Source organism: Manacus vitellinus, unplaced genomic scaffold, assembly GCF_001715985.3.
Source record: "Manacus vitellinus isolate BGI_N305 unplaced genomic scaffold, ASM171598v3 scaffold_44_pilon, whole genome shotgun sequence".
NCBI classification, from domain to species: domain Eukaryota; kingdom Metazoa; phylum Chordata; class Aves; order Passeriformes; family Pipridae; genus Manacus; species Manacus vitellinus.
Window position 1 is genome coordinate 5566340 of NW_021940565.1, and position 17462 is coordinate 5583801.

Below are 17462 nucleotides of genomic sequence, written 5' to 3' on the forward strand. Positions count from 1 at the left end.
TGACTGCTGTGTTTTTCAAGTGATGTAAAATTAAAAATTCTGTTTGAAAACTTTACTGAAAATACACTAGCTTAGACTGATTTTCTGATTTATTTCAGGACTACTTATTATGCATCCAACTAGTGAAACAATTAGAAAGGCAAAAAGGAAGCCAAAACTCTCTTCCATATATTAAAAAAGCAACCCTAAAATACTTCCCACTTCATTTTATACTATTGCTGTTTTACCATACTGCACAATACCATATAGTGTTTTACTGCTTCGGTAGCCTTCGAAAACAAGATCTTTTAACATCAAAAGTATAAGCATTAAATCCAGTTAAACATGAGTATTCCAATACCATCTTTAAAAGAGCAGATGATTTGCTGCACACATTACTGATGCTTTACCACATCTTTTCAACAGTGCAGCACTTAGTGCCAAAGCAAAATTGCAGATGTGTATCAAATAGCTAAATGATATTCAAATAAGCTTCTAGTGTGTATTAAAACTGAAACAAAACCAGTGCACTAATGCTTTGAAAAAGTCTATTTTTATGTACAAGCTATCTGGAAGACTCTGAATCAACTCTAAATCCTAGTGCTAGATGAGAAAACAAGTGAAGCTAGACACTTTCTAAAGGCTGAAGTGCTTTTCTGCAATACATTTAAAAAATGCTTAGGTTTTTAAGCATTCAGGAAGAATGAGAGGTTGTAGGAAGTTGCAGTATTTTTATGTATTATTTATTTGAAATAGATGATCTTACAAATTTATAAGCTGTTTTCACAGCCGGAGTGGCTTTGGTCATTGCTGTGTTGATCAGCGCACCGCCTTTCTGAAATGCAGAAAAAATGTATTTTAGCAACATTTTAACACAAGTCAAACCTTAAGAAAACAGCAAGGAAAAATAAACAGCGTGCTGTGAAGAAATAACAATCTTCCTTTTAAACGGGTAAGAGCAACCACAGCTGTGTTTCCTCTCCAACCTGCTGTCTGCAGCCACACAAGGGTTACAGTACGTCATGACCACGGCTGACACATTTATCAATGCATTCTAACAGAATGATGTATTCTCGTTCTTCATTCACTGTTACCATTTCAAAATCAATTCAGAAGTTAAGGTTATTTTTCATGTGTTCCTATCATATTTATTATGCGACTGAAAAATACTTTGACCCCACGGAGAGAACTATCTCATTTAATCACACAAGAATTCTCTTAATCTAAAATAATATATTTTCCTAATCCTGCAGAATCACAAGGTTATACCAAGGTTCTTTTGCCAGCCAAACCGCACAAATCCATATTAATAGAATTGCTATTTACTAGAAGTGATAAACTTCATATCAAATTGTACTGTCACACCTAATTCACAGTTATGGAATGTAACATGATACAGAAAGCAGTGAAATCTTTAACTATACAGAGAGAAAAACCTTATGCATTTTGCTATTTGTTTTTTGTATGGGACTTTTGCGTTTTTTTAAATCTCCAAGAAGAAAACCCACAAAATTATTGCATATACCATAGACATGTTATTTATTACAGAACACACATTTTCCTCACAAACGAACAAACTTTTACCATTATATAGATGTAAGAAAAAGGATAAAGACTTAAAGGACAAGGCAGCCATCATAATTACTTAACCAAGTTTATACCTTCACTGTATGCATCCACTGTTGGTAAGATCTTGAATTTCCTGAAATAGAAATGTAAAATATAACACAATAAAACATACATTCAACATTTGAAATGTTTCAACCTTCTTCACTATATGCATAAAAAAATGCCCTTAGAGGATGATTTATTAATTTAATTCTTTCCAGACAGACAAGGAATGTGAAGATAAGAATACACGTACACTAAGAAAGAAACCTAGGAATCTCTTATTTCATGTTTTCTATTTCCTTCATAAAGGCTTATCTTTTCAACACACAAGGTTTTTAATTCCAACTGAGGTAGAAAGAGAAATTAAAACTATGATAAGGTATCATACTGCTATAAAGTCTACAAAGAAAAACACTAACTCAAAGGAAAGAATACAATATCATTAATTGCATTCAACCATAAAGATCCCTCTGGGCAAATTTTCATGCCCCACAGTGACATGGGTGCAGAAGGTACAATCCCAAGGAAAAAGAATGAGAGAAAAGTCCAAGGGTTATGGTACAACTACGTATTCATGTGCAGGAAAAATCCTTTTAAGTTCTTAACTATATCTACTTTCTTTCACAAAGAAGACACTCTAAAGGCAAGTAAGAGCTACTGGCTTCTGTAGGACCACCAAAGACTACTGTGCCACTAAACTGGCCATGAAGGACAATGTTAAATTCTACTCGATGAAGAAATGAATACTATTTCCTAAAAGTGCTTCAGCTGAACGCCAAAGATTAGGTTCATGATCCCTGAGAAAGTTTTAGAGTATATCAGTCACTTGAATAATCCAGTACCATGAGTTGCTATGGACCCCTTACAAGACATTCACTTCAATAAGAATGCTGAAGTTTCAGAGTTTGACCATTTTGAAAGGATCATACCAATACATCTTTGAAGTTGCAGAGTTTTAAGAGGAGTTTTCAAAACTTCTTAACCTTTGCAATAATCAAGTAACCAAGATCTGGGTAGAATTATTGCAATGACTAGTGGAAGGCCAACACAGTCTCCTAGAACAGGTCTGAGAACTAACTGGATCAGTGTAAAAGGTATTCCAAAGTTTCTCAATGAGGTGAAAAAAACAAGCTGTTTATACTCATATCAGGCACTTTCACACATCCCACTAAACTTTTTACAAGCAATGTTGAGAAAGCCAGACTCTCAGACTCTCTCTAAGAATGTCAAAATAAGCAAAAATAACTCATTTTGCACTTATTTGATCTGGCTCCCTAAATCTGTCACAGAAGGAAGCATGCAAATAACATGTTACAGGGTGAAATTCAACAATTGCTACTATGTTAAAGAAACTGCATGAACTTTCTTTAACATGACATTTCATAACTTCAATTCTTATCAACAATATTCATATATCATCTGGATTCTGGTGTCCTTAACAGTGACTTTTTCCATGTCTGAGCTGTAGTTTCAAATGTTTTTCACTTTTTCAGTTTTCCTTATTCTACCACCACTGATACTAGACCAGTGGAAAAGAAAAAGACTGGAGTAAAATTGATGTGATTACAAATTACTTTAATTAATGTATTCTAGAAGAGATCCAAGTGCTAAGCGAATCCATCACTATATTCTTGTATTGAAAGTTACATAAAACTCTTGAGAACTAATACTTCCACTGAATAATATATGTAAGAGAAAACAAAATTTTAAGCACAAAGTGCAACTGTAATGAAGATGGCTGACAAATTTATTTTCAGATGTAGACATACAGAAATAAGTTTTGACCACTTTTATTGAAAAAAATAATTAAAAAAATGAAATTTAAGTTTTAATCTTCAATTTCTAGTTTAATTGTCTTTTCTGGTTTAGTTACACTTGCATATGGGGAAAAATGCCAATTTAAAAAGAGATTACTTAAAGAATCACTTTCAATTGGATTCAGTAGTTTTTAAATTATACTTTCTACAGCTAAGACTGTGTTCACCTGTCCTTTAACAGCTTGTAGCTCACACTAACTTTCTGTGACTTTTCTGAAATCTGAGTTTCACCTGTTTTTTTAAAACCTTGGGCTTCCTGATCAAGTTGATGGGAGCTAACTCTGCAAAGAGATCATAGTTCTACCCCATTAGCGTCACAAAATGTCATCTTCCATTGCATACATATTGTTAGCCCTGCACTTCATAACAATAATGAGACAGCAGTTATGTAAATACTGAATATGTGCCCTAAGCAATTTGTCCACAGCCTGGCAATATTCAGCTTGCCTGATGTGAAAAGTACACACGCAGCGCAATCTACCCGAGAACTGAGAGCAGAGCTGAGCAGTCCCTCCTGAGCAGAGCCAGGTGAGACATGGTTCACAGGCTGCCAGAGCCCAGCCAAGAAACAAGCTTTATCTAACTTCTATTGCAGTTTTATTGCAGCCTCCTGACCTCTAACTGCAGCCAGCAAACGAGCTCTGAATACTGACATCACCTATCTGAATAATGGATGCTCGATGCCTCAAATCTGTTTACAGAGCAGCATAAGTTACCCTAAAAAGGCAGGAAAGAAGTAAATCTCTGTATAACTAACCACACTTTAATCATGAAAAAGTCCCACAAATTATGTGCTAGATCCTGGCACAAGACACAGAGGGCAGGAGAAGGCAGTGAAAATCTTGAACAAAAGCAATTATGTACTTTGAGTACAAAAAAGGTGTTTTGCAGGAGGTACAGATGGCTCTGCACCACTTGATAGTTTCTCTGTGGGTGCCCATTCAAAAGCAGTCTTGCAAAGGAAGCTGCCATATGCAACTCTCTGGATTTGCTCATATCACATAACCTCCATTTACTGAGGAAGCTTCTACACTACTTTCAAGATTGACCATAAAACAGTACTTGTGCTGGTCTTGAATATTTTGATCCAATGTTTTGATCCCATCTTTTATACCTGTGCTGGTTTTGGCTGGGGTAGAGTGAACAGCTGTGTGGTGCTTAGTCGCCAGTTGGGGTTAAAACATGACAATACCTCAAATAACAATAGACTTGTACTAAACGTTTAACAGGAAACCTTTCAATAATCCTGTAATAATCAGGACTGGATTCAGCATGTACTCTTCCATATGGGTTACCCAATGTGCAAAGCACTGTAACAACTGTCAGTGAACACAACTGAGGCAAACAACATGAGGAATAATATTGTTGTTTATGGAGAAGGCAAACTTTCATGTCCCTTCTTGGATCATATATAAAAGTTACAAAAACTTCCCCTTTTCTAGAGGAACACATTTGCTGGAGAAAGCAAATTTCTCTTAAGATTTAGGAAATCAGTCTGATTTCTGCACTGCAGAAGTAAGTAGATATGAAAAAAAGAAGTGCTCATGGAAAACATAACTATCTAGAAGTTAAGTATCACGAATATCAAATATGTTAAAAATAGTTTATAGAGAATATATCATATTACATAAACGTGAACACTTGAGTGATATCCCATCCTCTGCTGAAATACAAGAATTATTTTACTGGATTAAACAACCGTATCTTCATTTAATATACTGACATAACCAGACACATAATAGTATGTGTCCCAGTAGTGATTTGTTAATGCCTAAAACCTTTCCAAGAATGAATGGAAACAATGAAGCAGTAACAAGATTAATGACTTCTAAAATTTACAGGACATCATGAGGACATCATGTTGAACAGTTCCCAAAGAAGAAGTGTCAATGAGTACACACAAATTAATTCTGTACCTCCACAAAAGCCTCCTGCTGTGATTTCTTCTTCAAAAACATCAGAGAATCCTCTTCCTGCATTTAATTTTGATAGTCGACCATCAATAAACTGGGGGTGGGAAAAAAAAAAAGGGTCACACTTTGTTTTCTCTTCTACTGCTTTACAGTGTTATAGTTTTAAATGTGTTCATTATAATGGAATATATATGTTAAAGAAAACATATGGCTTAAGGATAATAAGGCTGTTAGATGGACTTTGCAAGAGCTGTAATTATATGCAGTAGGTATATAAAGTACTTTATATAGATCAAGTAAATTATCTATATTTTCTATATTTTCCTAATGGCATGAAAAGAAATTAATTATTTCCCTACAAATGGTAACTTTGGATTTGTAATGATACCCACATAAAGGTCACTGAGACAATCCCTGACGTTCTGTTGTGAATTTGTAAGTTTACTTCATCAGAAAAATATAAACAAACCTCCCTGTGGCACCTCTTTCTGGGTAGACTACAGTAGATACGAAATAGAACTTGCTGTACACAAAAAGTCCCTTTAGAAAAACTGTAAATATTTCACCAAACCCAGTTCAAAGAAACAACAGATTATGATGTCCACTTGAAGTCTATGGCAAGCACATGTGTTCCACATGAAAAATGGCCCCATAGAGACAGTAAGTGAGGGGAAATTGTAGCAGGACCGTCCAGTGAACAGCAGAGGAAAGCAGTGGTTTGGTTCCAGAGATGGTGGCAGAAGCAGGATGGATTTGATGGGCAGAGTTTGAGTTGACTTGAAGTGAATTTCACTTAACTCTACAGGAATGCAACACAAAGTGCCAAAACAAAGCAAGGCCTAATGCCAAGGCGGACCCCTAAGACCCTCTGCACCTGCCTGAGCACAGTGCAGTGCTGACAACCCTGTATTTTTAAGTTCTAATACACTTCTTTGTTCTTTTGGGTCTTTTTAACCACTAACCCTTATTTAGGTGCATCTACAGATGCATGTTGCGACACTTGTCCTTATGCAGAGGTTACAGCTGCGTGACCACATGGATTTGCATCTACACACAAGTTACATACAAAGACTGAAATGATCCAAATGTGTCAGAAAAAGTCAAAATTAGACAATTAATTATTAAACTTCTCAGAAGGGATGAATACATTCTTTTCAAGAATTATCAGGCTTCAAGGAAGTATAACAAGCACATTGTTATAGGTTTAAAATTCTTTCAAGAAGCAACCCCTCCCTTTTTGTTTTGAAAAGGCTAAATCAAGTCTGACAGATAAAGTGAGAAAGCATTTATAGAATCATACACAGTTCATCTCCTAGCAAGAATTATGAGTTATGTGCTGGTACTAAACAGTACATAGGAACCAACCAGAATTAATTATTTGGCTCTATCATTTTTTACCACAGATTATCCAAACAGTGTCAGTGTCAATCTGATGCTTGTCAGTGAATGGACCAGTGACATGAAAAAACTAATTTCTCAGAGCACAAAAATTCCAGCAGCAAGAATAAGGCAAACACAAAGATAATTTCTTTCTCTTCCTTGTCTAAATTCCTTCTTATTTTTTCATTTTACTCCAAGTTGTTTTTTTTCCAAATAGGTTGGTTCATGGTCAGACCACTGTGGGATCACTGGATTATTTCACAGTAAGAAAAAGAGATAAGAGCACCTTTAGCTACTGCTGTGGAAAAAAAAAAACAAACCAAACAATGACACCCCCTCACCATCTCAGCCTTTGAACTGTACCACATTATCTCTTTGGGGAAAGTTATGAATTCATTCCATACTATAAACTTATGTAAGATTTATGGACATACTCATCATTTGGTAAAATCCTATCAACAGAAGACTGAAACACTGACTGAATTCGAGTATTTAATGTAAATACTGACAAAGAGAACTGTTAGCAAAAAGATATTGGAGACATTATTTAAAGGAAATGATAAGTATTAGTGGTGGTAGTAGTAGTTATTACTTTTGAGTAATTTACTGTTAATGGTTGCCCTTAAACTGCTACATGAAAAGAATAGCATGTGGAATTACACATAAAATTTATATCTTTCTCCTTCCATTTTTCAAATCCATACTCTCGAAAAATCTGGGCCTGGCATTTCAGGAAAAATTGTCACATGCAGCATATTTAATCAGGAAATAAGAATATTTAATACATAAATAACAGTTATTTTCTTTTTAAGAAAAATATACAATTAAATATCCTAATAATTTAAGAATAATGATTACCAGGGTTTTAACATTAAATCTATTCAGGGCAAAAGCCATCTTTACAAATCTGAAGCCAGCGAATTGTAGCAAATTGAACCTCACACACCCCTAATAGCTGTGATCCATTTCAGCATATTTATCATTAATTACTTCTACAAATTCCTGGAAAAATGTATGTTTTCCATAAACAGTTTGGTTTACTCTCTTTCAGAGATATATAAACAGCCCTTTCAACTTCCAAAACATGTGAAGTCATCAACATGATGTAAAAGTTAACTCTTTAATTTATAAGTCTGAGAGAATGGCTGGAGGCTAAAAGATAATACAGACATTGCCCCTGCCAAAAATATACTGTCTCCATTCTCAGTAAAGACTAAGATGCTGAATATGGGTAATGAAAATAAGACACAGAGATGAACATTATAACACCCGAGGAATAAAACTCAAGTCAAAAACCCCCTAGTTTCAAATCTGCTACACGATGCTAAGAAAACCAGCACATACATCTGGAAATTAATCTCATTTTATGAATCCATCAAGGTAAAGGAAGTACAGTTGCAGAATAACAGTAACATTACTTAAAAACCAAAAATTTTTATAAGTGCTGGTCTGTCAGTTTGCCTTTAGCAACTTAATGAGGCTTACAAATAGATTTTGGGGGAGAAAAATGCTAAATGAGTAAATGAAAAATATATGAGTTATCAAAACACTGATTCTCACAGGCTCTTTGACAATTAATTTCCTAGATAAAGGAAATGCAATTCATCTATACCACAGAAAAGACTCTTGCATTTCAAAATACTAGTTAGAGGAAATAAAAGCATAGTACCTGAACAGTACACTTGAACTTTAGGTTGGATGAGGACTGGCCCAAGAAGGAGATAAGAGCTTGTAATGACAGAATTGTCAAGATGAGCTGTGGCCATGGTAAAGGTAAGCACTGGGACTGATCCCATTTACAGGTTAGGTAATGATTTTGGTACAAAAGATTGGCATGTGCTAATACATTTGGGGATATCACTAAACAGAAAGCACATCAAAATGCAAGACAAAGTAAAAACAGATGATGTTGAAGATGAAAATAATCTGAATGGGAGTAACACAATTAATTAATCCCATCATTTATTCTGCCAGAGGTTTCCTGGTACTTTGGTGAAAATACATTACAACTTTCAAACTTGAAAGAGTGATTAAATTAGAGGAATTAACATGTTTTAATGTAGGAGAGAGATGATTAAAAACCTACAAAGAAAAAAGGACAGAGGAAGGATTTTATAAAGTGGCACAAACAGAGCTCACTTGTCAGTTATGGCAAAAAGGGTATATTTAAACTACCAACTTTCTGCTTGGTCTAGGTTTAAGGCTGCCTCTAAGAACTATTTCCTGCTTAAAAGACCTTCCATAACAGAATAAAATATAGTCTGGTATCTCTGAACACAAACAACTTTGAAAACAGCTCATTTGTCAGTGGGAAAAACTGGAGAAGATGCAGCTGGGCTGAGGATTAGCTGAAAAAGTAGGAGTAACCTTTGCAACAAGAACTACAGGAATGAAAAACCTTTCTACTACTACTACTACCACTATTAAACCACACACATCATCAAAATTGTTACTATTTCCTAATCCTCTAAAGTATATTATTTCCTTTAGTGGAAATAAAATTAAAACAACCTATAAACAAACTGTAAACTTATTCTGTTTAATTGAACACTTTAAAATGTAATAGGTAAGTACAGAGCCACATTGACAAGCCTATTCATTTAAGTGGAATAAAACCTATTTCTTACAGCTAGAGATCTTGGTTTAGTACTAGTAATATGACAACAGTTTAGAAACATTGTTTGTAAGCACCTTTCTATTAAGAAAGTTTCATGCTACCTTATCTCACCAAGATACACAAAATGTAAACAACACTTCAGTCTGTGACTTCTTTCCATTTCAGCCCAATCAGTCATACTTCAAAAGGTTTCAGATTTCTTATTTCTTATTTTAAATTTACATTTTTTATTGTATAACATAAACCACATTAAAACTGAATGAGCCCCATTCTATGATCGTATTTTCACAGGACTTCTAAAAAGCATCATCACTACACAAATCTTTACTTTAGACATGAGCCTCTGATTAACACCAAATTTTTTTTTAAAATTAGAAGATTCTATATAGAATGAATTTCCCTTATCTATCATGGTAGTATATCTTCAAAAAAGTCCTCCAGATTATTTAAACATGAACTCCTATGTATCAATCATTTCAGGTATTTGCAGGCAAATATGTACTTTTATGAATCTTCTGATTTCATTCAGATTTTCCTTGATTTTCCTAAAAATCTAGTAGTAAGTTTAACACCCTTTTGATGCAATTGCAAGATCATGCAATCTCCTGATGAAAAGGGAGAAAAAAGGACTTACAGCATAAAATCAAAGAACAAAAATAATTTTAAAGTCTGTAATCAAACTATAACTATGCTGCGCCAGACATTCAACAACTTGTTCCCTATTAACCAAAATCTGCATTAACAGATCAGCTAGAATATGTTCAGGCCACCCCTATGGCTAATGCTTGTAACATTCTCTGTGCCTAGCAAAGAAAACTGCAACTGCAGTATGAATTCAGTTTTTAAATAAAATGCCACTGAAGTCCAATTTAAGTAAGCACTATGTTGTTTAAGTTCTTTGGTTGTGAGCCAAGAGAGTTGAAAATGAAGTTCAACCATCAAGCTGGGAGATCCATGGTTTTTCCTGTTTAGATGGGTTTCTGACTGGCTTTGAAGAAATGCTGCACTGGCTTTGCACCCTGGAGTTATTTTTTTGTTCAGCTTCATCACTGCTCTTTTTAACTATAAGTGAAGATTTAAAAATACAACGAAAGTGTGATGACTGTACACAAAGTGCCTGTACTTATATCTCATCCCAGAGCTCCATAACCTGACAGAAAGGAAAATGAATTTAAATAGAGATATGTTTTAAGAGAAAATCATTAAACATGGGTCATTTAACCTCTCATACCTGTTTAAACAGTTGAAGATTAACAGCAGTTTCCAAGAACTGCTTAGTTGTACTGGAACGATGCTTCACAAAACTATTCTCACAGAAAGTTATAGGCTCTCCCTAAAAAATTGAAACAGAAAAAGTTAGACGGTAAGTAGAGTATACATATATATTGATTAATACAAAATTCTCCATCACAACTGTATCTATTTCTTAATAGATACATACAAATATTCCCTTTCAAGAAGTCTTGATAATGTGCATGCAACTAAACAGACCTAGAGGACAACAAAAAAAGCCCAAAACAGAAGATACAAACTTTTTGAAACATTGTTATAAAAAAAGTTTGAACATTAACACTTAATACAGTAAAATGTATTTTCCCACATGGGAAAAGTGCACAGCCTATAGTCACCAAAAATCCTGCACCAAACCACTTGGATGAGGAAAGAAGATAAACAAGTATTCATTGAAAAGTCAGTGCTTGTTGGAAAAAAATGTTTACTGAAAACAACACTCATTTAAAAATAAAAAATGTTAATGAGAGTATTTATAAACAATCAAACTCACTCCAATGTTATTCCCTAATTTCATTTAACATTTGCTGTCTTCACTATGCACAGACCACTGGACATTCCTGAGGAGCATTCCCTTCATTTTGTTATGGATTTCACCAAAAAGCCAAAAAGCCTCTCACCCAGATTTACAAAAACAAAATTACCAGGTTAGAAAAAACTACCAAGGGTCTCAAAGACAAAACTTGGAATTAACAAAATGCAACACCTAAAACTACCACAGAAAATTTTACTGCCCAAAAGATACATCTACAGTGCAGTTCCACAGCAGAATAAGAGATACCTCAGCCATTCAAAAAAAGAAAGATCAAAGACAGCCACTATCCTGATCTTTACAACAGCTCTGACTGGCAAGCCACTTTAAAGACAAATTTATTCATGCCCACGATCACCACAGCTTTGTGCTCCTAACCCTGTTTAACTCTGATGGCACATGTCACTCCACGCATTTCCCCACCATTCTGGTGCTTACAGAATGTCACAAAGTGTTTTCTCCATGTGACCTGGGTTTGGTGGAGCAGCTCTAAATCATTTTCAAGTGTTCTTTACACCTTACACTTGGATTCTAATTGGTTCAAGTGTGACCTAAAGAAATGCTGCAGTAGAAACACTGTGATGTCATTTTAAAAGCCTATTCTTATACTATCAAAATCTTTCCTCTTTTTGAGTCTCTCTTTTAAGAGATCCAGTCCTACTCAGCAAAGTACTTAAGTTCATGTTTAACTTGTTTTTAAGTTTTACATCCTTATTTCTTTATGGAACCTCTGACTTTATAAAAGATCTCTCCCTGGAAGAGCTAGAAGCCTTAAATTTACCCAGCACAACCCTCGCCCTGTCACGGGGTAGCTGGAGTGCTCTGATACAAACCCACCCCAGTACAATATGCAGCACTGTATCAGTCAAATCCCAGGAGAAGTACCCAAGTTACTCCCCTTACTTATCCTGAGATAACTGGTGAACACTGTACGCATGCAGGACATGTTGGATCTGCCAAATAGCTGGAAATGTTCGTGGTACTTTAAATAGCACTGCCTTCCTGACCCACTTTGCATTAGCTATTCTTGAGCTCCTAAAGACTCTTGTCTTAAGAAGATGACTCCAAGCTACTTAGCAAATCAAAGTGCATCAAAACAAATGGAATAGTCTCCAGTGAGACATGGTGGTATAAGACACAGTGCTCCTGAGGGCAGACTCTCTCCTCCGTTCCATTGCTCTTCCAAAATATTTCAAGGCAGCAAATTAAAACAACTCCTTATATATACATATATTATATATATATATATTTATTTATTGTGTTGTTACACAAAGAAGTGATTTCTGGAAATATAGAGGTTTTGTGGGAGTGCAGCTCTGACCAGATGATGGCTCATGACATAGTAAGAAACATAAAATTTAGGACTAAAGAGCGAAAATATTTTCAAAATATATCATTTAGGAAAATAAAAACTAAGCTCCTGCTTCCCACTGCCACTTCCCCACTTGTCTGGGAAAGATGAAAGAGTAAAAAGGAGAGGTTGTCTCCCAGCAGGAGAGAAAACAGGCATGCTTGCTCTCCCTTTCACATCAGCCAGGGAAGAGGGAGAAGTCAGATAGCTTTCTGATGGTATTTTTCCTGCCCAAGTCATCTAACAGAACACCCGGATATGGTAGTTCAACACACATTTCTAGTGCATGGGTGTAATGTTTTCCCAAATACTTTCCTTTAATCACTGGATGCTTCAGATACCTGGTAAGCACTCATGCATTGGTGCATCTGTTCCCTTATCAGTACAGTTCAGAGACAGAATAACCAAAGCTATTTCTTTCCTGAAAATGTATTTAGTTCTCTAAAGAGTTCACATCCTAACCCCACCCTTGTTATTTGAACCCACTGACTGTGAGATTGCTTTAAAAATTGGAGTAGGTATAAAGCTCCTACCTATTCAGCATATGAAAATGAGAAAATCTATTGAAACCTGTAACAACTTCCACACAGAAGTTTTCTTGGGCTATCTGTGCTAACTTTAATGAAACTGAATTAAATAACACAACTCGATGAGTTATTTATTTGTTCAAGGCTCTGATCAACAAAAACGTTTTCTGAATAAAACTTTTACAAATCTTCAAGATTATTACTGTAAACATAAAGCCTCTTGAAGTACTATTTAACAAGTAAATTATTGAATCGATATAAACAAAAATAGCCCTAGATGTTTTCATATGTAAAGCTTGTAACATTCTTGTTTCTGTAAATACAGCTGACTACCTTTAGAAACTGAGGTTTGGATGAATGCTTCACTGTTATTTAACTACCAGACCATCAACTGGCCCCTGTCGTATTGATCTACAATGTACTTTCAAAACAAGTTCGATCAAAACTCAGTGGGGACTCTGTACTGAAAAGTAGACAGCTAATACTCAGACCAAACAATCTATGCCCAAACATGATATCTGTCCTTTTAACAACAGTTGCTATAGAATTTTCTTTCCCTTTCATAGCTTGCCACACACAGCAGGAATTTCTTGCTCTAAGCTACATTCACATTTTAAGTACGCTATTTATACAGACCTCAATGGAACACGAAAACTGAGCTAAACCAGTGTGATCATTTTAAAAGAAAAAATAACCTAGATTAGAAAGTATGTTTGTGCTTTCTAAATCTAGTGATATTTAACTTGAACAAGAAGTACAAATATTTTAATTTTTTATTTCAGACAACGTTGCATCGCTCTAGCAAGAGATGACTCGTGCCAACTATTAGTTCTATTGCAACAATTAATATAATTTCATATGGCAGCTCTCACTTATTACATGAGGAATATAGGGCAGGTAGGTATGGCCATAGCTTCGTTGGGTTTTTTTATAATTTATTTTTTATAAACACCATAATTTTAAACACCATTTTGGTTTAGATATTAAAATTTCTCTGTTTAAAATCAAGGAAGTACAAAGTTGAAATTTCATCTGTTGTCATGACATTCAGAGATAAAGGCCAAGGGATAAATGAGCATGCACTATGATTCTACTCAGGAAGTTACCATTTACAAACCAATTTCTCCCAAATTTGTAAAGTTTTTGTAATCTGCTAAAAAAAAAAAAAATTCAAATATGCTGATATTTCTTATAGTCACAATTATCCCCTACAACAACTCCTATTAATACAATATCTATATTCAAGAAAGGACCACTGCAGTCCTTAAGACAAATAAAACAATAAGTTTTTCAACATGTAAAATAGAAGTCTTATGGAAGTCACAACAAATAGTCATAACTCTGCTTTTCATTCCACTGGGGGGTTCTGGATTTATACACAAACTATGTTCTGGCATTTCATTACTCTTGCTTCTGTACTCTGCTGTACTTTCTATACTTCACTCTTGGGAGAAAGGTAAACAAGTCAATGGTCATTTCAAGAGGCACCTGTCCTCAAAAGTTTTCATTTTGAAACTCAATTACAATCAATCATTATTTATGCATTCTCAAATAATTCAGGTGCATTCTGAATCTCAAAATATTTTTATTTCCAATATAACATCTTATTGTATTATTTTGATTTATTGCATATTGAATGCAATACTTGGCATCTGTTGGACAGCTGATGTCACTACTTAAAACAGTGTCAATATTGGCCCAAAGCACTCCAGTTAGCATTCAATTAAAGTGAGGTCTGACAGGTTGTGCTATCTTCAACACGGAAGTTAGCTTGGCCCCCTGGTGTGATGATGAGACCATGAACTCCTACTGCTGAGCATTTCAGAGCAAGCCATTAGCCTTTGCTCTTCATTTCTTAATTTCTGATGAGTGATGTTACAACCATCATAACTTAAAACAAAGCTATTCTGGGTTTATTTCTTTTGTTTTAACATCTACAGCTCTGAGGACTTTTTCCCCAAAAGAGGTGATCTTTTTCAGTGATTTCATCTTTTGTTAGATAAGTCTTGAAAAAAAGTCAACTTTTCAAAGGCAGAAAATAAGTTAATGTTCCTTACTTTTCATTTTCTTTTAATACAAGTGTCATAAAGTAATAGGTTTTGTTTATTTGAAGTGTATTCTTCTTGCCATTTTTTAATAAAAAATGAAATATCACATCTGAATTTCCTCCAGATGTTTGCTGCTTAGAATCATACAACTTTTCTGCTTATTTTTTCTGATGATGTTAAAATTAATTTCTATCATGGTGAACACTTTTAGGTTCACTATTTTTTAACTACTTCTTCATTCTATTGTCTGCCTCTCCCTCTCTAGACATAGATTGTGAATATTGCCTTTTTAAGAATTCTTTACATCATATATTGTTTTATTACCTGACAATACTGCATATGACTAATGGAAAAAAATTTACTAGTCTTTGCTTTCATCAGCAAGGTTTGCCCATGTACATGCAAGCAAGAACATGTAAAGTAAAATAGGTAGGAAAAACCCAATGTCACACATATTCTGACGATAACATTACACAAATTGCACAAATTGCCATATTTGTATCTATGTCCTACATATGCATGCAATTCTGAAACATGAAATATGCAATATTATCCATGATAAATCCCCAAATGCTGAACTACCTAAAGAAATTAGGAGCAACAAAAGGTTCAAGACCAAGCCGTAAGCATCCAAAGCAAACATAATTTGGATTTGTACATGAATTTACATGATGTAAAAAGCATTTATCCCAAAACACTGCTCACTGCAATGCCTCAGCAGGGTTAGACTCTGGTGATCAAAACTGTTTGTGATCACTGATGTTGCACAGTGGCTCCCACTGCAGCTGCTGGCTGGGTGAGAATAACAACACACTGACCGCTTGCCTTTCTGTATTCCAGGGCTCCTTATGGCAAAACAATTCCAATGGCCTCATTGCCACTGCTGGAAATCCACCCCCAAACAGGCCATGCACATTCCCCTGTAAGAGCATTTCACCCAAGGTCTCCAAATTGATCGCAGTTCTCTATGTGAATGAGACCACATAAAACAAAACCATTATAATTTACCATTCTGCTGACAATACTTTTTTTTCTGGATTATTTTTTGATCATAATGACACTGAAGCAATTTTTTCAGTCATCCCCACCTACCATGCATGAAGTGGATTCCTCCTGGATTAAACTAAAGCAGAGCTCCAGCTAGTCACAGGTATTCAGCATTCAACACCAGACGAAAATGAGAACCACAACAGAGCCAGAAATGCACACTGTGCACACTATAGCCCACTAACTGGGCTGCTTTGCCCTGCAGATCCACTCCTATTATGCAATATTTGCTAATGTAAAGTGTACATATTAAATAAACACTCTTGGCAGTTATATCAGTTTGACAGATTAATTTAGTATCATGATTAAATCAGAAAAAACAACAATTTCTACTTTTCTTGGAAACTTTTACTGGATTAAGTTTTTTATTATCATTTAATACACACAAAAAATATTATCACCTTTATCTATTACATGTCATATTTCCTGTCTGTATTAGAGTAGTCAGATTTTCCATATGGTCTTTTAGAGTCCCATGAACTCCTTCCAAGACCCCCGAAGATTCCCATTTTCCCTTTCACCAATCATTTTTTTCAATAATTGCTAGACGTTTGTTCAAGACATATTGCTACACCGAGGAGAATCTGTCCTGTGCTGAAAACAAACAGTTGCACAGAATGAGTGTTCAGTGTGATGAACAGCGTTGGGAGTGAAGAGAAGTGTTGGATGAGTACAGACACTATTAAAGCTGTTCTTTACTCAAAGTGAATATTAATGACAGTTGTTTCATGTTTCGAGTTAAAAATCATACAGGACACAGTTGCAAGGAAAACAGTTCACTTGAACATATTTTTCACCTTTCCAGCGATCGACAACTATCCAAATACGCTATTTTATTCTTCATCAGGATGTTTGCAATCCTCAAAATGCTACCCCCCAAAACCTCTCAGTTCTTGATTTTGAAAATACAAGCTTATTTATAGCGAAAGGATTTCAAATCTATATAGAAAATATTTTCTATAGAAAATATTTTCATTTTAAGTATTGTCACTACAAATTTTCTCCAAGAATACTACTTGAGTTTTGAGACTCTTGAAATAGTCCTAATACAGTCAGATGTGATTTGATTTTTGAGCTTCCCAATCCACAATGCAAAAGGCAAATGTGGAATGAGCTGAACAATCACGAGAAAACTCCTTTTAGTTTCTACTAATCCAAATCTACTATTTCAAATTTTCTTTCAGAATAAAAATTCTGTGAAATCCTAAATTAGTTAAGAAAATGTGAACACGGCACAAAATAAACATTACACTTTTCTTATTTGTTTTTAAATATGCTTTGTCTTTGGACAAGTTGATATCAATCCAGGATAAGCTAGTATTTGCCAGCAGACTTCTGCCTGCTAAGATA

At 34.9% G+C, this 17462-nt stretch overlaps 1 protein-coding gene across 1 annotated transcript in view; it reads right to left on the bottom strand.

The window, feature by feature from the left end:
- DENND1B (DENN domain containing 1B) overlaps positions 1–17462 on the bottom strand; it is a 156613-nt gene that overhangs the window by 24758 nt on the left and 114393 nt on the right. The window contains exons 16-19 of the mRNA XM_029962239.1: positions 10549–10650; positions 5324–5414; positions 1641–1681; positions 746–814 (exon numbers count right to left, since the gene is read on the bottom strand). Of these exons, the coding sequence (XP_029818099.1) occupies positions 746–814; positions 1641–1681; positions 5324–5414; positions 10549–10650 (303 nt within the window). The remainder of the gene's footprint in view (positions 1–745; positions 815–1640; positions 1682–5323; positions 5415–10548; positions 10651–17462) is intronic.